The 23,345-nt window shown below is 36.8% G+C and overlaps 4 protein-coding genes across 4 annotated transcripts; 2 read left to right on the forward strand and 2 right to left on the reverse strand.

Annotated features, from left to right (window-relative positions):
- Positions 1-6,621: 6,621 nt before the first annotated feature.
- Positions 6,622-10,208, forward strand: LOC144633128 (uncharacterized). Its single transcript, XM_078491918.1, has 2 exons — positions 6,622-7,209; positions 9,320-10,208. Exons 1-2 carry the CDS (start codon positions 6,670-6,672, stop codon positions 9,866-9,868), a joined length of 1,089 nt encoding a protein of 362 aa, XP_078348044.1. The 5' UTR covers positions 6,622-6,669; the 3' UTR covers positions 9,869-10,208.
- Positions 10,209-10,955: 747 nt separating this feature from the next.
- On the forward strand, positions 10,956-12,314 carry LOC144632588 (uncharacterized). Its single transcript, XM_078491266.1, has one exon. It carries the CDS (start codon positions 11,481-11,483, stop codon positions 12,096-12,098), a length of 618 nt encoding a protein of 205 aa, XP_078347392.1. The 5' UTR covers positions 10,956-11,480; the 3' UTR covers positions 12,099-12,314.
- A 12-nt stretch (positions 12,315-12,326) lies between these two features.
- Positions 12,327-16,486, reverse strand: LOC144632589 (uncharacterized). The gene is made up of 2 exons (XM_078491267.1): positions 15,435-16,486; positions 12,327-15,008 (listed from the first exon to the last, which is right to left on the reverse strand). The coding sequence occupies exons 1-2, from the start codon at positions 15,460-15,462 to the stop codon at positions 14,533-14,535; spliced, it is 504 nt and encodes a 167-aa protein (XP_078347393.1). The 5' UTR covers positions 15,463-16,486; the 3' UTR covers positions 12,327-14,532.
- A 452-nt stretch (positions 16,487-16,938) lies between these two features.
- Positions 16,939-21,588, reverse strand: LOC144633129 (uncharacterized). The gene is made up of 13 exons (XM_078491919.1): positions 21,534-21,588; positions 20,738-20,814; positions 20,509-20,624; positions 20,079-20,217; positions 19,752-19,852; positions 19,497-19,585; positions 19,351-19,387; positions 19,181-19,215; positions 18,788-18,870; positions 18,596-18,677; positions 18,379-18,422; positions 17,992-18,101; positions 16,939-17,468 (listed from the first exon to the last, which is right to left on the reverse strand). Exons 1-13 carry the CDS (start codon positions 21,568-21,570, stop codon positions 17,378-17,380), a joined length of 1,041 nt encoding a protein of 346 aa, XP_078348045.1. The 5' UTR covers positions 21,571-21,588; the 3' UTR covers positions 16,939-17,377.
- Positions 21,589-23,345: the final 1,757 nt, after the last annotated feature.

A 23,345-nucleotide genomic window follows, 5' to 3' on the forward strand; every position in this document is an offset into this window, starting at 1 on the left:
TCTTTCAATTGTTGTGAGATTTAATCAAGGTTTGTAGCCAGGATTTTGACATTCTATTTATATTCTTAAAACGTCAATAATTAATAGCTGTTTGTGTTGAATCAAACAAAAAAAGGAATGATATGCAGTTTGACCACAGAGGCGAAAATCGGTTAAAATAGATAGCACTTGTAAAGAAAATATCTATCGTATTGACTGGAGGATAAGGCAGTGATAAGAGAAATTCACGACTGCAAATAGAAAGCCATACTCAAGTTCATTAAATTTTACCCTGAAATTCGCGAAATTAAGTGTACAGTGAACATTCGAAAGATAGTTTGTACAATTAAATAAAAAGAGTGTATACAGTGAATATTATAAAGATTGTCAGCACAAATAAAAAGGAATGAAGCATATTGAGTTGTACTCACATCCGTCAGAAAAGTGACTAAAAAAACTACTGTCTCTTTTTCTTCACACCGCGATGAAAAAGTTGATTTTTTTTGTCTGAAACTGCGATAAAAAATTTATATGGTGTAATTGCCTTAGGGATCAGCATTTGCTTGTTTTAAAGAAATCGTTTGTACTTTCCTCTAGCTCACTGATTGAACGGATAATTATCCAATTTTTTAAAACCATAAAGAAAATCTTTGAAATAAAATGTAAACAGGATCCAAAAAATATTACTGCCTAAAGGTTGTTGTCTTTAGGTTTAATATTGTGCTTTGTAATATATACAAAATGTTTTGAAAATAGGATGGCAAATATTAAAGATTTAAAAGACACTATTTTGAATTATTTTATTCGTTTTTATTCCAAGGATATGATCATTGCGCCCAATTCTACATTTAATCATACTTTTTTTTAATACTTTCAAAGCTTGCGAAAAAATTGAGTTTTAAATTTTATTGATTTCCTAACCGACAAAATAATGGTTTTGCCCCTTGCCTTTTACGAGCAATGTCCGAAGACTTAGATTGCATTTCAAAAGGCAAAATATCAAGCTGGCGCAAAATATTAATATTTTTTCACTAAAATGTGCCATATATTTCTTTTAATTTCAATTGCATGTAGTAACTTTGCGGTATATCAAGACAATCTCTTATGTTCTGATTATATGTCAGCATGACAAAGAATTAATGTTGTAAAAAAAGAAATTAGAAGTTTATCGAACTAACTTGGATGATTTTTTTTTTTTTTGCAATTACCAAAATTTATGCAATGTACACCACATCAGCGCCATTCTCTATAATAGAGAATGTTTATCTTGTCTCTCCGCACAACCAATAAGCCGATTTAGGTTATGACATTTCTTAAACTGAAATTACCAGAATAAGGATAATCCCCACATCTTTGACGCAATAACCCTCCCCTCCCATGAGTGTTAGCCGCCTAAAAGTAAGCCACTGTCTAGATTTGGCTATAAAGAGGGTCCTGAGGGGGGGATACCAATTTCCATTTCCCAGCCCATATTTTGCCCATATCCCATTTCCCAGCCTATTTTTTATCTAAATCCCAGTCCCAGCAGTGAAATTCCCAGTGCGTGGAAAATCTGGTCTCAAGCGCATTATGTCAGTGTTGTTTTGATTGTCTTAAATGTTGTCCACTCCCTGAACTTTCCCTTCGGTGCCCTATATGGGGGATTAACCCAGGCGCAGGAGTGCCAGTCCAGAAATAACTTGCATGCGCATGCTCAGAAATCCATCGTCCCGCCCTCCCCCATCCCCTCCCCTTAAAATGGGGGAAAACCAAACCATTTTCCACAGAATCTTTAGACATGCACGCGTACAGATGATAAATTCAAAAATTTAGTATTTGTAGATTTGATACTTGTTCTTTTAATTACGACTTTAGAAAAAGGTTACGACAATTTTTCTTGCAGATTGCGCACTTTGGTTGCACAGTTGAATTTTTCATTTTAGCGAGCTATTTTTACCCTAGAGTGCACATTAAATGTAAGAAATGCTACACTTCTCTGTCGTTTTTGATTGGTTTGTTTTGAGCATGCACATACAAGTTATCCTGAACTCTCTCCTCTCGCTCCTGGGTTTTACCCCTTTATAGGGCGCAAAAGGGATAGTGTAGGGACTGGACTATCCAAAATCATGTTTTTATTTCTGCAAGTTATTATCACAAATACTGTTGAGATCATCACTAAAGCTTCATTTGTTCACTTGTCTTGTAGAGAATTAGAAATGTTTAGTGCTTTAACTTAAGCTATCAAGTTTTTATCTCTTACCTACCACTACCCTGACTGACAACAACTTATAATTACCATCACTTCCATTTGTGCCCATGCTCCATAGCTGTTCCGCTAAGTAACTCACTTACACGGAAATTGATCGCCACTTGATGGACACTCGTGCAGTGCAGTGGTTTTGTTTCAGAGTTTTCAGCGTTTTAACTATTCTATGCCGGACTTAGAGAATATTACAGAGCGTAAAATATGTATGTTTAGTCATTTACTGACACTCTTCCCATTCCCATTTTTTGCTTCTGTATCCCAGTCCCAGTGACCTAAATCCCATTTTCCCAGTGAAACAATAGGCAAATTCCAGTCAAAATAGGCAAATCCCAGTTCACATTTTACCCTTTCAGGACCCTCAATAAAAGAACGATATAATCTAATTTTAATGTTCCACGAGCGATTTTCGAGTGTCGTAAAACCAAAACTATGGTAATGGACACAGACAATCCAGTGAACCAATCAAAAAGCAAAGCAATTTTTCTTTCTTTATTTGCCCATAAAGATATTGCATGTTTACAAAGATGTCTCTATAATACCCTATTTCTTATGGAGCAGGAGCTCTCAACAAACCCTTGCGGGCTCAACGGGGCAAATACATGTAACAGGTGTAAAGCACGGAGAAACGTTTCGGGTTTACTTCTGATTGGTTGAAAAATTGGCGCGAGGTTTTTAAACCAATCACTTAGCGTAGTACTGCAAAACCAACGCCAACTGAATCGAACGCAAATTACTTTCGACACTCGAGTGAAAATCAATCTATAAAACCCCTATCCCCTACTGATTACACAACAACAACAACAACATTATTAATATTATTATAACAACATCAGTAAAATGAAGAAAAGTAGAGTAGAGTAGTATAGTCCGGCGGCATAGCTCAAAATTTCGGCTAAATTGTGCACTTCTTGTTACCAGCCTGAAATTTGGCACACAGCGAGAGACTATCGAAGTAAACATTTTAAGCTATAGAACCACCTCGACAGAGACGCTGTTTCCATAGAAACTGCATTTAAATGAGCTACATGTGAAGAGCGATTTTCTGCATGTTTAACGGGAGATACGGATATGTCGGCGTGTAGGGATGGCCAGGAGCGGCCCTGCAGAGATATGCAACGAATAAAATATCATCGCCATGGTAACTGCATCTTAATTTATGCAAGGTTTGTATTGTTTGCAAGTTCAGATCAGGAAATTGAACAACAAATCACTCATCATTCACACTTTGATTCCTTTCTTCTGTTGGTTTATCTGTTCATAATTATACTCTATTTTCCAGCTTATTTTCACTAAATAATAATAAGCAAATTTCTTATTTTTTTGTCTGTGTGTCTGTGTGTTGTTGTATTTTGTTATCGAAGTCCTAAGAACCTGATGACTGCCCAATCTCATTAGCCAATGGTGGGTATTTTGGGCAGCCATGCACTTAATTTATTTTTATTCTTTGCACCCTAAATTTTAATTTAGGGTGCAAATAAAGTGTTATGTTTTGTTGTGTTGTTTGTTGTGTTTAATACTTCTCTTTGGAGGTACAATGTTGAAATTTGCCATGTGTTAATAGCTTATCACCGCTAGCGGCTCTAGCGGCTCTCTACAGCACTCGCATCTATTGTTGCCACAGCTGGTCTTGCAGTCACATAGGATGAACTCTTGACAGAACATTGCAGCGTCAGGCACTATGCACCGTATCGGTCGCCATGTTTCCTCGCTGAACGTCCAGTCCCATTCTTCTTGGTGCGATACCTTGGTTCCTCTATCAGATAAAAATGTTGATTATCGAGGTTGCCTCCGCGATTCTGGCAAACAATATTGCCTTTGGAAAACAATGGACAATGTGTTCGGGACGGGACTTGAATTTCCGCTGTTCCTTTCCCAGATCAAATTGACTGGTTTCCTCAAATGGCTTGCCCAACCTCTCTATTATCTTGTTGACAACAGGGGTCTGAAATGATCCTCAGTTGAACCCTGTTTTACTTGCATTGAAATTACTCGTCATAGGGCAACATGTGAGTGCATGTCTTTATCACTATTTTCAAACTGTCTGAGGACCAACCTCGCTAGTTCAGGCCCAGATACCATCCACCTTAGCAACACACTTGGATTCTCTGTCAGACCTATTGCCCCGCCGTCCCCTTTGATGAGTTCAAATTGTATGGGGATCGGGGTTTCTTTCTTACTTCCCCTTGTGGAAATCGAATCTGTTCAGCCATAGTTCTACTAACTATGGTTCAGCTTCTTCTCCATTTGAACAGATTTCACATATTTCCTGTATTCCTGTTTCTGAAGTTTCCTTTTGAGTGTACCTAGTGCGCGTAATATATGCACAGTTGAGATTCCGCTTTTTTCCTGCTGTAGTGATCTTATCTTGTAACAAAACTTCAACCCATCCACTGCCAGCGAGCCAGGTCCCAAAAGCTTTTAGTGCCGCCTGCTCGATGTGGAGACCACCAAGCATGACTTCCAGCTTTTCTTCCCATGTACGCTCCTTCTGAGCCCACTCGACTGTTTTTGCTAAAGTAAAGAGCGGCTGATCGCAAGCAATAACCACAGTTTGTCCCGGACTTACGTACTCTACGGCTTTGCCAATAGCAGCTACAGTGTGACTTATCATCGCCTCGGACTGAGTGCAATCCAAAAAAAGCAGTAGAGAGCTTTTACACTTTTAACACTTGGGGGTACTAGCTCTATGGTGCTTGCACGAAATATTCGTTTCCCCTAAGTAGCTTGTCCCCCCCCCCCCTAAAAGAAACAGATTTTCTGTCCTACAGTCGTACTAGCAATGCCACATCTAGCGCGCTTTAATTTTCAATATCATCTGGCTGCTGCGATGCATTTCCTTTACTTTGCTTTCTTTCCTACTGAAGCGTTTTCAATTTGGTAGTATTACCTTATTGAAACTTATCTTCGCAAGACCTAATTTTCGCGATTTTCGAAAATCGCGAAAATAAAAATCCTGCCATCCGCGAAAAATTTATTTTTAAAGATTTTTATTGTATTTTTTTGTTTTTAACGTATTTTTGGCCAAAGTGCGAATAGTAAGTCCAGCGAATAGAAGTATGCCCTATCCATGATTTCGAAATTAAGTTCCCGCAATAAGGTACGTGGTATGACCTAGCCCATGAGGCATTGTGCCTCAAACGCGTCTCAGCAATTCTCTCTCCTGCATCTGGCTCTGCTCAGTCTAAGTGAAGTTCTTTAGTCTCATAAAAACTCTGCAAATCCTTTTCAAGGGTGAAATATCCAGCACCACGGTTGCTCCGTTTCGAGTTTGCTGGACATTCACTATTCTCGCTAGTACGTTCTTGGCAAAATATGCATTTGCTTCAGCATTTTGGCCTGATGGTTTCTTCATTTTTTTTTTACTGGAAGACATAGCTGACCTAAAAAGTTTAAACAACGGCCCAGTAATACCAGCTGGTCACTGAAAATCCGGTTAACAATTTTCCCTTTTGCCTGTGCTAAAATGCTACTGCGGAAGTAATATTGCCAAAACACGGGCAAGGGAAGACAATACAGCAAATAACAAATTTGCATTCAATTTGTGCACGCATAATTATCCACTAGTTTTTGTATTTGTTTGTATGAATGGCTCATTAATACAACAAAAATTATTTTTTTAGAAGAAAATGTATAAATTAATACGAAAGCTTCACTTTTTTGCGCAAATGATTAAGTCATTCTTGAGTTACTAAAAGATGACGTACGTCTTCGAGGGGGGTCTCAGCGACGAAAAACTTGGAAGCCATTTACTGGCAATACGGCGAGAACTGAGAGTGGTTCTATAGCAGAAGTTAATCACTATGCATATCTCTATTGTTCTGCAAAATATGAGATTAGTAACAAAAATGACACAATTTTTCAGCTATGCCGCCGGACTAGTAGAGTAGAGTAGAGTAGAGTAGAGTAGAGTAGAGTAGAGTAGAGTAGAGTAGAGTAGAGTAGAGTAGAGTAGGGGAGTAGAGTAGAGTAGAGTAGAGTAGAGTAGAGTAGAGTAGAGTAGAGTAGAGTAGAGTAGAGTAGAGTAGAGTAGAGTAGAGTAGAGTAGAGTAGAGTAGAGTAGAGTAGAGTAGAGTAGAGTAGAGTAGAGTAGAGTAGAGTAGAGTAGAGTAGAGTAGAGTAGAGTAGAGTAGAGTAGAGTAGAGTAGAGTAGAGTAGAGTAGAGTAGAGTAGAGTAGAGTAGAGTAGAGTAGAGTAGAGTAGAGTAGAGCAGAGTAAAGTAACGTAAAGTAAGGTAGAAATAGTTTTTCTTTCCTTTATTGAAGAACCAGGAGTTTGCATTGGGTTATGGTGGATAAGCTTTGAACAGTCAGAACAAGCGCAGAATGATAACTAGCACGCACGCGCCGACGAAGAACTTGACGAGCTTCGGTGTTTATGACGTGAACATCACTCGCGCTGAAGTAAAACTGCTTATCAGTGTTTGCTTCTCAGACGCAAGTGAAAACATGTCGCATGCGCCACGAAATAACTGCATATGCAGCAATTGTTTCGTGAGAAACTACGAACTTTTTAATTACAAAGATCGCTCTGCTGGGGGAAAAAAGAGAGGCAGCCTCACAGTTAAACAATTCAGGCCGCTAACAGCGGAGGAAGTCGAAAGAACATTTTGGAAAGCTTATCTGCAAAAGCTCAAAGACGATCGTAGAAGGGCGAAAGTGGTTATTGGTGTCTGGAAACCGCCAAAAAAGGTGAAAGAAGTGGAGATTGCCTATGAAATTCATCCCTCGAAGGTGTTTTTGGAAAGTCCCACCAGTGCTAATGATTGCCGGCAAATTATGGATGTGGATCATACGAACTTTTGGAATTGTGTTTATGGAGAGATGTGGAAAGGAAGAATAAGAGTTTGTGAAGGAGAGCTAATGTATAAAATAACTGAGACACTCAAAACGCTTGTAAGCAAGAGAAAAATTGCAAATTTCACCGTGAAAAGGATATTTACAGCTCAAAATACTGACAATGAAGAGGATTCTACCCCAACGAAAGAGGTAAATATGTATTCAGAAAAAAATAGTTGTAATAATTAACATTATTTCGTACTTACTTAATTTTAAAATCCTCTTCGTTCCTAAGTAGAACATAGGTCCTTGACTAGGGTGCACCGCCTTACCTAGACTTGCTCCAAGTCGCTCGTTAGATTCGTAGGCGACCGCTGGATACGGAAACGGAGGGCGCGCGCGGGCATGAGAAAAAAAGGCGGAGGATCGTGGCGAGTCATTCCTCGGCCATGCTCGGCAAGTGTCATTTGTTTTCCTTGGCGCGCGCGTTCACAGAAATGAATTCCGCGCGATCTCTCGCGCGCGATTCAGTGATTTTACTCAAGTGGCGATTTTACTCAAGTGGTTTTTCGCGCGTGATTTCAAAAGCGGTTTTATTTAAGTAACTATAGATGCAAAGAAAAAACGAGCGACTTGGGGCAAGTCTACACCTTACCCTATTTTGTTCAGTGCCCTTTGCGTCATTCCACGTAAGATGTTTCACCTCCAACTCTGCCATTCTCGTGCGTCTCCAGGTTTGTTGGGGTCTCTCTCTCTTTCGCTTCCCCTGTGGGTTTCACTCTAATGCCTCCTTGACTACATGTCTATCTGGTCTTCTCAGCGTGTGGCCGATCCAGCTCCAAGCTCTTTGTCTTATCTCTTGCGCAATCGGTCGCTGCCCTGTTTGTCTCCAAAGATCCTTATTGCTGATTTTTCTAGGCCGCCAAATCCGCAAGATGTTCCTCAGGCTCTTATTGATGAAGACTTGCAACTTCATAACATTATTTTTTAACAAGGAAAAATAGGATATAAAAAACTACCGGGCCTATTTTCATCCTCAGTTGTATGTAAAATTGACGCTAAATTTCGTGCATAATTAAGATTCTGTATTCTTAAGTCGTGTTCTGTATTCTGATGCTGGAGAAATCGCACAGGACCAGTAAAGATATCGTAAACGAATAGTAAGGATATCGTAAAGAACTAGGAAAGATATCGTAAAGGAATAGTAAAGGTGTCGTAAAGGAATAGTAAGGATATCGTAAAGGACTAGTAAAGATATTGTAAAGGAATAGTAAAGATATCGTAAAGGAATAGTAAAGATATCGTAAAGAACTAGTAACGATGTTGTAAAGGACTAGTAACGATGTTGTAAAGGACTAGTAAAGATATCGCAAAGGAAGAGTAAAGATATCGTAAAGGACAAGTAAAGATATCGTAAAGGAATAGTAAGGATATCGTAAAAGACCAGTTTTACAAATCACCGTTCGACTTCATAGAAAATACAAAGCACCCGTCAGGGCCGTAACCAGACATTTGCCGTAGACGAGGCGAGATCTTGCTAGGGGGCTCAGGGGGCATGCCCTCTAGAAAAAAATGATATCTAGAAGCTCTGAGACACTTTCAGAGACATTTTTCATAAGGTATTTCTTGAGAAAAATTTAATTTTGTTCAACTGGGGATTATTTTCCCAACAAAACGTATTTTGTTTTTAATTTTTGGTAAAAATCTAGACGAGGCAAGTGCCTCGTCTTGCCTCTTGCTAGTTACGGCCCTGCACCCGCACCCAGGACATAGAAACACTAACTGAATTCCAATCAAACAAAATACTTGTCAACTAAATAAAACTTTAGAACCAAAAACATTACTGACTTTAGTCTTTCGGAAAACTCATTCTTTTTCGTTGTTTAGTTAAATAAATTAAACCTGCTTGTCGATGCTTGCTAACAACAAAACGACACAAGAAACCAACTTCATTCAACAAAGTAGAAAAGGCGATATGTCACTCGCTAGAGTGTCATACAGAAAATACGCCACTCGGGTCCCGGATGGAGTGGCGTAATCAGTGGTTAAGTTCCCAGAAAAACACTCTCCTCCATATAATAAGATATATACGATATACGATTGGAAAGGAATTGTAAAGATATCGTAAAAAAAATCTTTTATCTTCTCTTGAATTTTTTCCTGAAAAGATGATGAAACGACTAGTAAAGATATTCTGTCATATACTTGTTTTGCACAGTCTGACTTGTTTGGGCGAAACGAAAATGGTGCTGAAAATTAACAAAAATTAAAATAGTTTACAGTTTTTACTATTTTATTTCTTTACGTCATTACTTTTCAGCGTCAACCTTCAAAGGTCGTGGTACGGGTGGACCAGACTTACTACGGAGGCGTTCCACGGAAGGTCGAGAAAATGGTGAGATTTAACTTGGTACCAAATAGCGTGTTCACGCCACGTCTAATATCTTTATCACCAATCTTAAAACGGAACAAGAACTTATCCCGCGAGGTTGCTGGGCTCAAATCTCCAAATGCATCACCGGCTACAGAATCGATCACAAGCGGCGCTGGGAAGCATGAGCCCACGTTAGGCCACAATATCCACAGCGGAAAGAAGCGAGATGTCATGCACATCTTCAGTCCTTCCGTAACCAAGGATGACTTCACAAGTATGTGCCTCAAAGCGACGCAGGATTTTATTGTCACCAAAGAAATGATCACAAACAGTAGAAGTCTAAAGTCGTCAACGTTCTTTACTTTGAGAAGGAAGGAAACTTTGTCCGGAACTAATGAAATTGCTGAAACCATGAAAGATTTTTACACATCTGCGAGTCTGTCTGAACATTCTAAGGGCTCACGTGAATTAACACCAATAATTGAGATGGACTAGTTTTTTTTTTTAATTCAAAGACTGTTGCCCACTGATAACTGCACTGAAATTTACAATCGCTGTATATATTCTCCTTAAAATGATATATTTGTTTATTTTACTCTAGACTTTAAACTAGTGAAGCAAAAGATGGGTAAAAAGTCTCTGTGGAAACTTGGAAATAAAGGTGTAGTTTCTTTTTATAATACTTTATCTTTCGTAGTAGAATAAAACCAAACAACAAATGCTCAGTACCCTCTATAACAAGCGCCTGCAGGCCGGGAGCTGTTGAAAAGCACTCCAGAAAGCGCCAAGAGCACTCAAGAAGTAGGGTAAAACACTTCCGTGCGGCTCGTGTTTCACCCTGCACTTCTTTCGCGCTATCGTCACTTCCTAGTATGCTTTGTAACAAAACAAAGCACGGTCAAGGCTTTGTTATTTGGTAAATAAGCCACACTGAATATAGTGGGGACACTTTAAAGTAAAAGAAAAATAACAAAATCTAAATATCCTAATAAATGCTAAAATCAGTTAAAATTGGTTAAAGATTGCGCGCTTTCCCGACGATTTTTATAGGTGCGAAAAGATTGTCCGAAGGTCATTCGGACATTTCCGATAAATTTCTTAAAAAATTCCGAAGTTTACCGACTGTGTTCAACTCGTTCATCACTAATACAAGGCAAACACATTTAGCAATCGTGACGTTACGTGTGGAAACTACGATTTTTCTCAGTGGAGAAAATTCTTATAAAACACTGCGGTTTACATAATGAATTATTATTTTTAGACAGTCATCATTTGCAAATGTTGTAGCTTTCAATTAAAGTGTGAGGCAAACAAATTTCTCCGACAAAATTAACTGCATCGTTCTGTCAAATTTAAATAAAAGTTATGCTCGCTACAAACAAGTATGTGAAAATCTAAGCAGCAAAAGAAAAACTTGGATTTTTGAAGGTATTTTTTTGCCAATACTCAAATACCAAAGTAGCGAATTTTCGAATAAGATATCTAGTTTAAGAGTAAACGAAATATGCAAATTAATGTAACAAACTATATATATAACAAAGTCTGGAAAAATTGGACGGAAACTTAAAATGAAAATACTAGAAATGTGTTATGCAGTCATGAAGTACAAGTATGTAAAAATCTAAGCAACATAAGAAAAAGACTTTTTTCTTTTTTATTTAAAACCCTCGGAATAGAATACGTGATTTGAATTAACAAATGCACCACGCCGATCAGTTTTTGCGTATACAGTGACAAAAAAGAAATAAATCTTTCCCTTCGAGGAAAGCACCACGATTAATCGCTCGAAGAAAGGAAATAGGGACCTTATTGACAAAAACAGGTGAAATTTTAGTTTTGGTCTCCAAGACATATTGTCGTTTATTATTTAAGAGATGAGAAAACCGACGATTTTATTGGACGTACGTTTAAGCAATGCAGTGAGATCCATTGTAGTCAAATTGTTGCGAAAATGAAGGCAGGTGATAATGTTATATCACTTCCTTGGGAAGTGCCACAAACCATACCTCTAATTAATAGTATTTAGACCAGCCACTAAAACGTAAACTGCGGTCGTTCAGTGCATACGTAGTGGACAATATTTTATCGCCATTACGCCGAAGCTGCCATGAAGACAGAGGTTTTGTTTGGCAGGTCTGTCCGAAACAGTAAGCATAGTCCTTTAATAGACGAAAGCTTCAAACCTTGGACGCCATCGATGGCGAGTGAACGAAAACTTCACAACCAAAATTCTTTGAAATCCCAGCGAAAGCTGTCGAGAGTTAACAGTTTTGCAAAAGATGAAGATTTAGAGAAAATTCTGCAGGACATTGAGACTATTAATAAGTATAAACCTTCTTCAAAAACCGCTAAAAAACGTCCGTCTGTTACAGACGATGGAGGTTTGCCTCCAGACGAGGAACTGGACATGTTTTTTGTGGATGTAGAAAAGCGGAATGCAGAGTTACAAGAGCTGCTTCAAGCTGTGGAGAGCACAAGAGAGGAAAGCGAGGAGCAGCTATCGAGAATTGCGTCCGCTGGAGAACGAGGCAGTACAGATTCACTGGTTGAGAAACTTATGCAAGAGTTGGATTGCGTTGGTTGCGAAAAAGATAATTCAAATAGGACTAAAGAAATGCAAAAGAGCTCGAATAAAGCAACGAAAGAAAGGACTTTCTCTAAACTCGAGGCAAGCGCCTCAGAAGAAGAACTTGATCAAATGCTTGCAGAACTGTTGGAGTTGTGATTAAGAAGATATATATTCACGTCAATGACGAACTCAATTTCGCAACTTTATTTCAGTTTGTAAATAAATATTTTTTATTATCGAGGAGTATAAGAAGTAAAAGCAAACTATTTATAATTCTAAAGCTGTGAAATAAGATATTTAGTTAAAAAAAATTAAAATTAAAATTGACCAAGCTAAATTATGGGAAAGTTTCTAAGGACGTTTTGCCTTATTTTATTAATTAAGAACTTGGTGTTTTCATCAGTTCCCGTGGCTACATGTTATAGTGTGAAGGCGAAAATTAAGCTTTTTGTTCGATATTTTATCAGTTCAGCGCGGCCGAAATAATTATTATAGTTGTACTTGCTACATTTCCCATGAATCCTGTTCGAAAAAAAAAAACTTGCTGAATCTCAATACATAAATTCCATAAGTTAAAGAATTAATTTTTTTGTTTCCTTTTTGGCTACTTTTGTTTTATTTTCTGAAACAACCCTCAGGCTAAAACAAACACTAAATAAACGTATTTGTTTAAAGCATTCTATTAACCATGACTCGCAACCGAATTTCATCAAACAGTACTTCTGCAAAATGTTTTTTTTTTTTAAATTTTGAGATTCAAGTTTCCTTCCTGAAAATAAGATTATTCTATCTTTTTTTTCTCGTGAATTTGGAGTTAATTATAAATAATATTCTTTCCCACGGCTATTGTTAATCTTGTTACCGTTACCATGGCTTCGATCCATGCCGGTGAAACATGTTTCTTTGTGTCCACTACAAGCTAAGTACATTTACTCATGGTGGCGACATGTTTAATACACGCTGGAATAAAATTAAACGACAAAATTCTGGGATAAATTTGAGAATCATATATTTCATTTTATACACGCTGGAATAAAATTAAACAACAAAATTCCGGGATAAATTTGACGGAATCATATATTTCATATTCCTTATAGGGGCGTTTTTGTCGCTAGATTTTCCTTAGACATTTTTTTCCCAAGACCTTCATAACACCGCACCAAATTTTACTGAGCAATATTCGCGACTCCATACAAAATACATGGGCGGATGTTTAGGCGAATCTGACAAACAATCCTGGTGGGTATTCCATTCATCCAATAGAAGTATTATTAGGCCCCGTCCACACTGACCCGGGTAAAATTGAAAACGCATATTTTTTTACCCGGATAGGCCAACCGTCCACACTGAAACGGCGTTTTTGGTCACCGAAAACGGTACTTTTCAAAAACGCTCTCCAAATTGGGTATCGTTTTCAAATTTACCCGTGTCAGTGTGGACGGGGCCTTAGTTGCTTCATGCTACGGACTAACCACCAGCCTAACTACTAGTGAACCACCAAGTCAAAAACGATCTTAACACATCCTGTACAAAAGACACAACTCGCAGAATGAGAAATCTTACTAATTCCCCACTAGTTCCCTTTCCAACATGTTCTATCCAAGCCGCATACATTTATCAAGACTATAAATTACCTTGGGGTGGTTATTATGAATATTCATCTATTTTAAAATCGTGTAACTTTATTTTTGTTACACCCAGTAGCATTTTAGAGTATTTACGTTCAACTATATCGCCTTTCCAAGAATAAAACTATTTTCATCACAGAAATACTGAATTTATGTTTTTTAATCTTTAAGATTGAGTAATCCATATTAAAATCACGTAGTGAAAATCAAATTACATACTTTCCTAAAATACGTTGTATTGAGAAAAAGAAGCCCATGACCGTCACAAAAAAAATCAATTCTGCAGTTTTTGATTAACAGAAAGATTCATTTATTTTTGAAGTGGCATGCAAAATGTAATTTAGAACCGTCTAGCCACCAATAACAATGTACCGTTTACATATTTGTTTTATTTCCTGTTGATACATTTCATATATAAAAGCTTATTTCTCTAACAGGTGTCTGCTGCCACTTATCACCAACTAATCTCAGTTGTTTTGAATTTGCTCCAACCGAGCAATGCACCATATTTTGTGATCGCAGCAAACCGATTTATTCTCGTGTCCTAATTGGCTAAAACAGGTCACGTGCAGAAACCGCGGGAAGCGTGTGCAAAGGCGGGAAAAGTTGCATGGCAAGCCGAACTGATGAAGTCCGACGAAAATAATAAAAAAATAACCTCAGTATCTACTCTTGGATTCCCCTCTCGCTGTTTGCAGTCTCTCCAGTTCACGTTGTTCAAATTGCGGAATATAAACAGCAGTTATTTTGCCGACGCTTATAATGTATTTAAGTCTGTTCCTTGACCAGCTTGTGTTTAATTTGCACAACCTACGCTGGAGTATCTTTTAACTCTCGTTTTATCATTTGGCCGAATATTATTACATCCCATTCCTCAGGCCAATCAAAGGATAAACTCCTTTAAATTCATAACAATACTGTAATTAGCTTGGCTAATTCCTTCTATTTTTGTCTCTGGGAAGCTAATTTTCACGAACAGATGACATGGATAATTTATCTGGAATGTTCTCCTCTGTGATGTCCATGCTGTACACCCAAGCAAAAATCTCAGTTATTGTATTTTCCTCAGGATCAACTGAAACTCTGGAATCGCTCAGAAAACTCTCATCTAGGTTTCCACTGCTAAGAAGATTAATTTCGCCGTGTTGATGTCTTGCTGAGGCAAAAGGCATTAAAATTTCCGACGGGAAGTTCTTCGTGATTTCAGTGACGTAAATTGGTTGCAATGCATCCCTTGCTGTTGGAATACAAATTTCTTCATCGCTTCTTAAATGTTTGGCATCTCTTGAGAAAAATCTCCGTCCTGGCAGAAAACACTTACATCTTCTCTGTCCTCGCGATTGGAAGCTAAAACAGAAAGATTTCTTGTCGCATGTTCTCAGCTTAATATTCCTACACATCCCGCGGGCTACCAGCTTGCAGAAGAATTTGACGATTCCTGTTCATGAGATAGAAATATAAAAAATAGTCAGCTGCAACACATTTTTTAAAGTCAATCACAGCTGTGTGGGCCTGTTGTAGCTACTTTACAGGCAAATGATTGGGCAAGAGAATGAAATTTGTTGATGAGTTTCAAATGCATTTTTCTATTTTTAATCTTGATACACATTTGTTTTGGAATGGAAACATTGAGCAATTCTGGTATCTCTCACGCATCTACCACGTTAAGAAACCGCGGAGAAACCTGCTTTTAGCTTGCGAAAAAATTTTGTCAGTTTACTTTTGCGTTTAAAGTCAACACTGATAAAAACGACAGATTGTTTTTTAGTGTGACGTTTACTGTCTAGAGGACGAATGTCAAGGCATGGATACATTCAAATGAAATTAAATAAAAATCAAACAAATCATTTTACAAAGTACTGACCCATTTTCCGAAGTCTGCTCTCCTTCATGTAGCACACAGTTGAGCAAAAAGCTTGCTAAACGTAAATAACGCTTCTTGCACTCGATATTTAGAAGCTTTCTTTTGGATAACTATCGGGCATTTGTTCGTTTCACGATGTCAGTTGAAATCTAAAAGCGAGGAAACATCACTCTACTTTAGAACTGCTTTACGTGGACCGGCTAAATGTAAAAATTACGAATAAAACTTGCCTCGGATTATGCATGACTGCACCGCTAAAAAATAACAGCCAATGAAGTTGTACAATTTTTTATCCTTGGCCTTAACATTATTGACCGCAAACCTCATCGAGTATCTACCGGCCCTCATCTTTGCATCATTGACGTCATCACAGCCAGGCTAAGAACACGTATCAAGAATATACTTTACTATTGCAGTTGAGTATTCACGTCCCTTTAAAAAAATAAAAAAACAAAAACAAAAAACATAGCGTTGTCTCGCGCGTAACAGGCAACAAGAAATCAATGTTTACATTTCAGAAGTTTAGACCAGGTTAGGAGATCGAAGTTTAATTCGCTGTCAGATACATAGGAGCTATTTTAAGATTAATTTTCAGACATTTTTTCATTAACTATTAATGAAAAAAGATCAAAATCAAGAAGATTATAAAAAAAGTTCATTTTCACTTACTATCGTTCCAAAACGAAAAAAGTTGGTAGGATGTTTATTCGACTGTCTCAAATTTTTTCAAAAATCTTGCTCATTGACTGTCACAGGACTACGTTTATCCTCCTTGTCTTTATAATTGTGAGTTGTGTTTTGAAGGAATTTTGGCGTGTGTACAGTCGAGTGACTTTTTCTGATTCACGTCGATAAAATCTGCTTTCATACGTTTATTTACAGTGTTGACTATGCCATGTATTGATATCAGGAACCTTATGTTTGTTATTAGATACTTCCTTTTTCGAAATCATGTCGTAACGGTTGTCGCCGTAGTAATTTCGTAGCTGTTATTTAAGGTCGTCACGCAATGCTTACCTTTCAAATTATTTAAAGAAAAGCTGCGAAGACTGACTGCTGAAATGTGCCTAAAGGGACTATGTCACGGATTTTAACTGATTTTTGAACTGATTTTTGAACATTTTTGAACATTTATATTTGTGTCGCAAGAAACCTAAAAAAATAATCCATTTTTATTAAGAATTGCTATATTAGAGCACTGAAACTGTTAACGAGCATCTTTGGCTGCGGATGGCTCGGATCGAAATGGATTGCAATTTAAAAACGTTAGGCAAACGTTTTTAAACTGTTTCCGTGCGTCTTAAAAATATCGATATTTATAGCCATAGCTTGATTTCTATCCGCAAATTAAGGTTAAATATTCCTTTAGATGTTCAAACATAATGTTTATTTAGGGTTAAGTTGCCTACGTCTAATTTCATAACATGATTTTAGACCAAAAATCTGCAAAATCCCAGTGACATAGTCCTTTTAAACTGTACAATGATATATTCTTGAAAGTAAGTTTCAAAAACTTCACCTTTATTTGCTATCTTGATTTTAGCATCGGCTTTTCATGAAGTCAATAAGCTAATTCCTCGATTCCAATTTCATTGTATTCTTTGCAAAACCCACTGACACTTCTTTACAGGAATAAACAGTTCTATTATGTTCTCTTAAACTACAAAACTTCAAAAGTAAAATTAAACTCTTAAATTAAGTTCCTGGAGGAATAAGGCTGTATTTTACTGTCCCGGTAATTTCATCATCAGTGAAGTGATATCAGTCGCTGTTCAACCAAGCAATTACTGGATATTTCTCATTAGTGATGCTTGAATCTCAGTCAGCTGTATTCCAAGGTTCTGCGTCTTGGGGACCGATCATCGTTTCGTCTTGGAGAGAGACGCGATTTTCTTTCTGATCAATTCTCAGCTATCTCGCCATCTTAGATTATCGTAACACTGCTACGTAATTTTTAGAAAGCACAGTCCGTTCTTTGTAGTCTTCACTGCTTCCTTTAATTCGGGTTTATTTGATTGGATTTGTCTTTGAAGTCTGAAATTGAAAATTGCACTCGTTAAAAAGTTTACCCTGTGGTTACAAAAGTTTAGCCTAGTGAAGAAATAATTCAACATGACACGAGCGTGGGCATGACACGAGCGTGACACGAGCGTAAATGGCCAAGCTCACAACGAGTCTCTCGTAGCTCAGTTGGTTAGAGCGCCCAACCGGTGTCTGGGAGGCCATGGGTTCGATTCCCGTCGGGGTCTCAGATTTTTTCTTTGTCCCACGCTCGTGTCATGTTGAATTATTTCTTCACTATTTATCACCGAGCTTGAAATTTACCATCTTTATTATTTACTACAAAAGTTTAGCCTGTTCCAGCCGTTCGGTTGACCTCCCCTTATTTTTTGCTCATTGCTTTCGCGTTGCCTTCTAACAAGCCGTACGCCTAAATCGTAGAAATGACTTGCTGTGATGAAACTCAACCCTTGCTCAACCTATCATTAGCAAATTCTCAGAACTCGCACTATAAAAAGTGTATGGAAGTAAGTAAGGAGAATTTAATATCACTTACCTTTTCACGAGCGACAAATCACTACAACCGAGTATCACCAGCAGTAGACTTTGGCTTGGCACTGCATCGTGGATTTGTTTGATTCTGGCGTCCACTGACCGAAGCACGTCCTTTTGAAAAACGTTTACTGTTTAAAGCTCATTTTTAGTGGGAAGTGGACAAAATACCGTCAATCCTTTTGCGATTTTTATGTATTAATCCACTTAATATATTAGTTTGATCATTTGTTTAAATAAAATTGTATTTGTTTTGACTAAAACAAATACTTTAAAATAAACTGGCGGGAATTTTAGCTAAAACTACACTGGGTGCCATTTTTTTGTTTCTGTATTTACGGCGTAGCCACTATCAAAAACCCTCTGGCACCCAGGGAAAGCTAACACATACCGTGAAAGTTCGCTGTTGCTCCTCTTTTGGGCTAGACTGTCCCTCTAAACACAGAAAGTTAAAAAAAGGTCAATGAATAACGATCAATAACGAAAAAAAAAAACCCAGAAACCACTTAGAACGACTGATGTTGATATCGTAAGCATGGATAAGTGTTTTAGCAAATTATCTGATGTAGTCTTGGATGAAGACAATTGGTAATTCCAACGCTGCTAACCTCTAAAGAACATTTCAGCTTCATGAAGATGAGTCCACACAATATCTGAAGAATCCATTTGTTTTACCGCACGAGAAACAACCTGCAAGTAAATAATGAAAAAAAAAAAGATCTCTGTTTAGGCGTTTTATTATAGGAGGGTGGCACTGCAGATGTCATTACTAGTTACTATTGTTAATGAGCATCTCCTACCTCTTCATCTGAAGTGCAGGCGATTACATGAGTCGCACCGCTGCCAAATTTTCTTACTACACCTGGGTAATCCAGCATGGAGGCTAGAAAAAGAACAAATATCAAAACATTTCATTCTTGTAGACATCTATGTGACTTCTGTTGTTAGAAATTGACCATGGTATAAAAGTGCTCTTACGTAGGTCAAGGAAAAATTCACTTACTACAATTTCTTTGTGTGCATTGTAGTGACTTATTAATTTATCACTAGTTTCGGGATAAAGTTTTCGAGTTTATTTTACTTCTGACAAAAGAGTTTGCTGCTCTCCCAAACCAGCGGAACTTTGTTACAGCTATTTCCAAACCCTCCCTCAAAACCACGACCTCCTACCATCAAAAATCACAAATAATTACCTGTTTTCCCAATGCGCTCGGTTCTCTCAAAAAATCTGCATATAAGAAAATAATTCGTGCTTAAACGTAAGACATAAACGTTTTTCGTAAGCTTGTAAATTTTAATTCGTACCGATTAATTCCATTGCTAAAACTGCTGTGCTCTTATTATTTTTTATTATTATTCGTACCCTTCCTTATCCAGAACGGTTTTTCCAAAGCTAGGACCTGAAAAAAGTAAAAGGAATATACAGCTGAGTGAAAACCAAAAACAAATAACAGCAACTAAAAAAATTCTAACAACTTGAACGAGTTGAAATCTTGAAGTAAAACATACCATTTTTAATTTTCAGCTGAACCAATTCCATGCACGCTTTTGCATCTTCGATTGAGCAATGACCATTGGCACCATTTTGAATCTTTCTCCTGTAAAGCAATAAGAATATCCTTTATTATAACTCACAAAATGTAAGCAGAAGAACTTATAACAATTGCCAGAAACAAACTGTTAGGTTTCCTGACCACAGAATGAACTATAAGCTGAAGTGAAAGGTTCTTTAGAAAAAAGAATATTTTAAAGTTTTGAACTCACTTTAAATGCTTATTGGCAAGACTCCGTAATGAAGATTTAAACAACGTTCCTTTGTTATCTCCATAGATAACAGATGTATCAATCACTCTGCTGTGATGCAGCTGAAATTATCAGTAAAAATCACAGAATTAAAAAATAACATGTTATTATGTAACAAAAAAGTAAAAATACAATGTAACAAAAAAATCTTAGAAGATCGTACAGGTAGCAACGAAATAATTTTAATTACTTGGAAACTGGTGCTCCCAATGGGTTTATGTTAAACTGAACAAAGATGTTGTATTGTGCACTTTACAATGTGTATGAAACTGATACATATAAACCCACCTTAAGGGCTCTAAGATCAAATTCTAGTGAATGGCCCAAAAGAATGGCATCTGCAGGAAGGATATCAACCAAACGTTTCTGGACATCAGCCAATGTTGTAGTTACATCATCGAGCATTTCAGCTGTAATTCCACTAAATCTAGAAAATAAATACAGAAAACAAAAGGAGAACATGTCAATAAAACAAAGACACGTACGCTGATAAAGGTCAACCCCTCTACGAACCTTTCTCCCAGGTTGCCTTAACAGTTCGTTAGTCCCATTTATACTTCTAAGACTATTTCAAAGTGCCTTGCTAATCAGAACACAACAAAATGACCCTCAGCTCGCTAGTACTCAATTTGTGGCTACTGGATTTGGAAATCAATTCACTGAATTCCCGATCCATTAATCTAAATCTATTTGGAGCATTTCTACTTTTCTTACTCACTCTGTTTTGTAATCCAGTATTGGCCTTGGTGGTTTGACAAGTGTGTCAAAAACCACGTTAAGCGATTCATCAACCAATGATATTCTTGTTAGTTCTTTTCCCACTGATGTATGGCACTAACAAATACAAAATCAACATCTTAATAATCACTTCTGTAACCTACTTAAAACGAAATGGAAGAAAAAACTGTTCATTTATACTGTAATTTAGATGTTTTGTGTAATCTTACCATCTCACAATCAACAGCATACATTGGTGACTCAGAAGATTTTGCAGATTTTTTAAATGGTTTTGTTGTCATAAAGCCTAGAGACAAGAAAACTGGGAGTAAATTTTATAAACCAGAATAACAGAATAATTAAGTTTATGTACATGCATATCTTACCAAACAGGTCTTTGAAACATTAATAACATATTAATTAAAATAATAAATTGATTAAAAATAATTTTGACTTTAATGAAAATGCATTTGAGTATTGAAAAAAGTATTGTGAACTTAAATGTACTAATGCTAGAAGACCATAACATGGGTCGGATTAAAATATGATACTCAAGTAAAACTGTTACTCAAACATTTTCTTTTCCAACATTGACACATGAAAATAGTCTGCACGTAAATGCTGCTTTTCTTAACAATAATGTCTATTGTGAAAGATGAAATATTAAGCATGTCGCAAGCGTAGGACAAAGAAAAAATTCTGAGTCCTTCGATGGGAACCAAACCCATGGCCTCCCAAACACTGGGCAGGCACTCTATCCACTGAGCTACGGAGAAACTCATGGTGAGCAAGGCCATTTTTCTAGGTTCATATGTGACTTGCGCCCTGCATACTGCTAGGATGAGAAGTGTTGATAGCATCATGTATGGTGATAAATTTTCACATTTAATTTACCGAGCTTAACAATTACCATCTTTCATTATTTATCAATAATGTATATTTTTCACCAAGAAAAGAAAATTCAGAAAACAAAAAAATACACATGATTTTGTACATGTCTTAGTTTATGATGTTCACTAGACATACCCTCATACTCTGTTTTCACCAGTATCTTTGTTGACATCAGTCGGCAAAGGAAAGTCATTCTCAAACATTTCATCAGGTGTTAATATGTAATCCTCTCTGTCATGTTTAGCCTCTGTTTGAACAAAAACAAGAAAATTAAAAAAGAGCAGACATTGATTCCTTAAAAAATCAACATCCCTGATGACGACCATTAATAATAATTTTACTTTGTATATGCAGTATGATATAGGGATTATAAGAAAGACATAAAATTATAATGAAGTGAATTGTTGCATTTTAATCATGAAAAGAATATCTTTAATTATTAGATTCTTATAAATGACAACTGAAAGGGCATAAAACATAAAACAACATAAAACTTAGATACATGAGATGTTTCTTTGGCATTTATGTGTCAACCTTCCAGCCTTAATCGATCGTTATCTTGCTAATGCGTAACAAGGTTAACAGATGCATACTCTTAGAAACTTGCAACTCATTTGTCCGCTGCTTTATCTCTTTTTTTGTCAGGTCAACAAATAGTAAACTCTCATGAGGGAGTTTGACACTTAAATCTGTTCCTGAGGCTTTAGTGTGTACACACTGCAAGGCAAAAGAAAAGTGTGGGTTTAAAATATAATTTCTAAGCCAGGTGGGTTTGTTATTTCATTGTCTTGTCACCAAAGAAGGAACTGGTTAGAGAAAATTCAAACCACCAAACAAATTATGATAGACAATTGGGTCTGTACTGGCAGTACAAACACTGTACATACATGGAGCAGTTTTTTCTCATGTTTTTACAATGTACGTGTATGGCATAACTCAATGGGGAAAATGACCAATTATAACATCTCCTCTACATATTAACTATGATTAGAAGTATAAAAATTAAGTAAATGTATCTTGTTTTGACTAAGAAAATAAAGTAAATATTGTTAGTTATTAATAGTAATATTAATTAATAAATTAATTATCTTTTACTAGATGTAGAAATAAAGTAATTATCATTTCAAGTCAAGCACATAAGAAGAAGGCCATACTGTAGAATATGGCCTGTAAAGTTGTCTCATCATAGTTACCTGTTCAAAAAGATTATTGCACTGGCGGAAACACTGTTGATTTTCTACATACTCTGTAGCTCCCACACCACTGACAAGAACAACAACGACCTTTTGGATTTTACCAGCACATGCAATGTTACACCACTTGGGATGTGGGCAATGACCATCAACATCTTGTAAAGATGCAAATACTATCAGATCTTTAACGTTTGAAATCTTTAGTGGAGAGGTGGCATGTCCTTCTTCAACTCTAAACAGATGCTGTGAATAAGGCGTGACATTTGACTGTAGAAAAAAAAATTATATACATCTTAAAAATTACAATCTAATACTTTACAAAGTTGCCTTAATTTATTTGTAGGAGTGGGAATACTTAGCCTGAATTTCAGACATCCCTCTGTGATCGCCTACTCCCCAGAAGGGACGTCTGAACACATCTGGCCCTAATACAGCTACATGTATAACTCAACTGAAGGCGACATTTGCAAACCTTTCTGTCCTTGTTTCTTGACTTCTTGCCACTCTTCTTTTTCTTGCTCTTTCTTGGCTTCACTGTTATTTAACAGACAATAATTATTATTAATAACAATTAATTCTTTATTTATTATTTTTAATTTATGTCAAGTTATTATTTTATTAAGTAAAGGGCAGTGATTAAAAATAAATTACTACAAATACATTACAAAAGTATGTAATGTAAGCCCAATTGCAAAATGTATTGGAAAAGTGTATTAATTTTAATTAAAAAAATAATATCATGGAGCAAAGATCT

Source organism: Oculina patagonica, chromosome 12 (genome assembly GCF_052425735.1).
Source record: "Oculina patagonica isolate OP01 chromosome 12, crgOcupat, whole genome shotgun sequence".
Classification (NCBI taxonomy): domain Eukaryota; kingdom Metazoa; phylum Cnidaria; class Anthozoa; order Scleractinia; family Oculinidae; genus Oculina; species Oculina patagonica.

Coding starts and splice junctions, on each gene's coding strand:
- LOC144633128 (XM_078491918.1), top strand. CDS start 6,670: ATGTCGCATGCGCCACGAAATAACTGCATATGCAGCAATTGTTTCGTG. Junction 7,210..9,319: donor ATTCTACCCCAACGAAAGAG/GTAAATATGTAT, acceptor ATTACTTTTCAG/CGTCAACCTTCAAAGGTCGT.
- LOC144632588 (XM_078491266.1), top strand. CDS start 11,481: ATGAAGACAGAGGTTTTGTTTGGCAGGTCTGTCCGAAACAGTAAGCAT.
- LOC144632589 (XM_078491267.1), bottom strand. CDS start 15,462: ATGAAGGAGAGCAGACTTCGGAAAATGG. Junction 15,009..15,434: donor GAGCAGACTTCGGAAAATGG/GTCAGTACTTTG, acceptor TCTCATGAACAG/GAATCGTCAAATTCTTCTGC.
- LOC144633129 (XM_078491919.1), bottom strand. CDS start 21,570: ATGTCAACAAAGATACTGGTGAAAACAGAGTATGAGG. Junction 18,871..19,180: donor CGAGCGCATTGGGAAAACAG/GTAATTATTTGT, acceptor TTCTTTTTCTAG/CCTCCATGCTGGATTACCCA. Junction 18,678..18,787: donor CCTGCACTTCAGATGAAGAG/GTAGGAGATGCT, acceptor ATTTACTTGCAG/GTTGTTTCTCGTGCGGTAAA.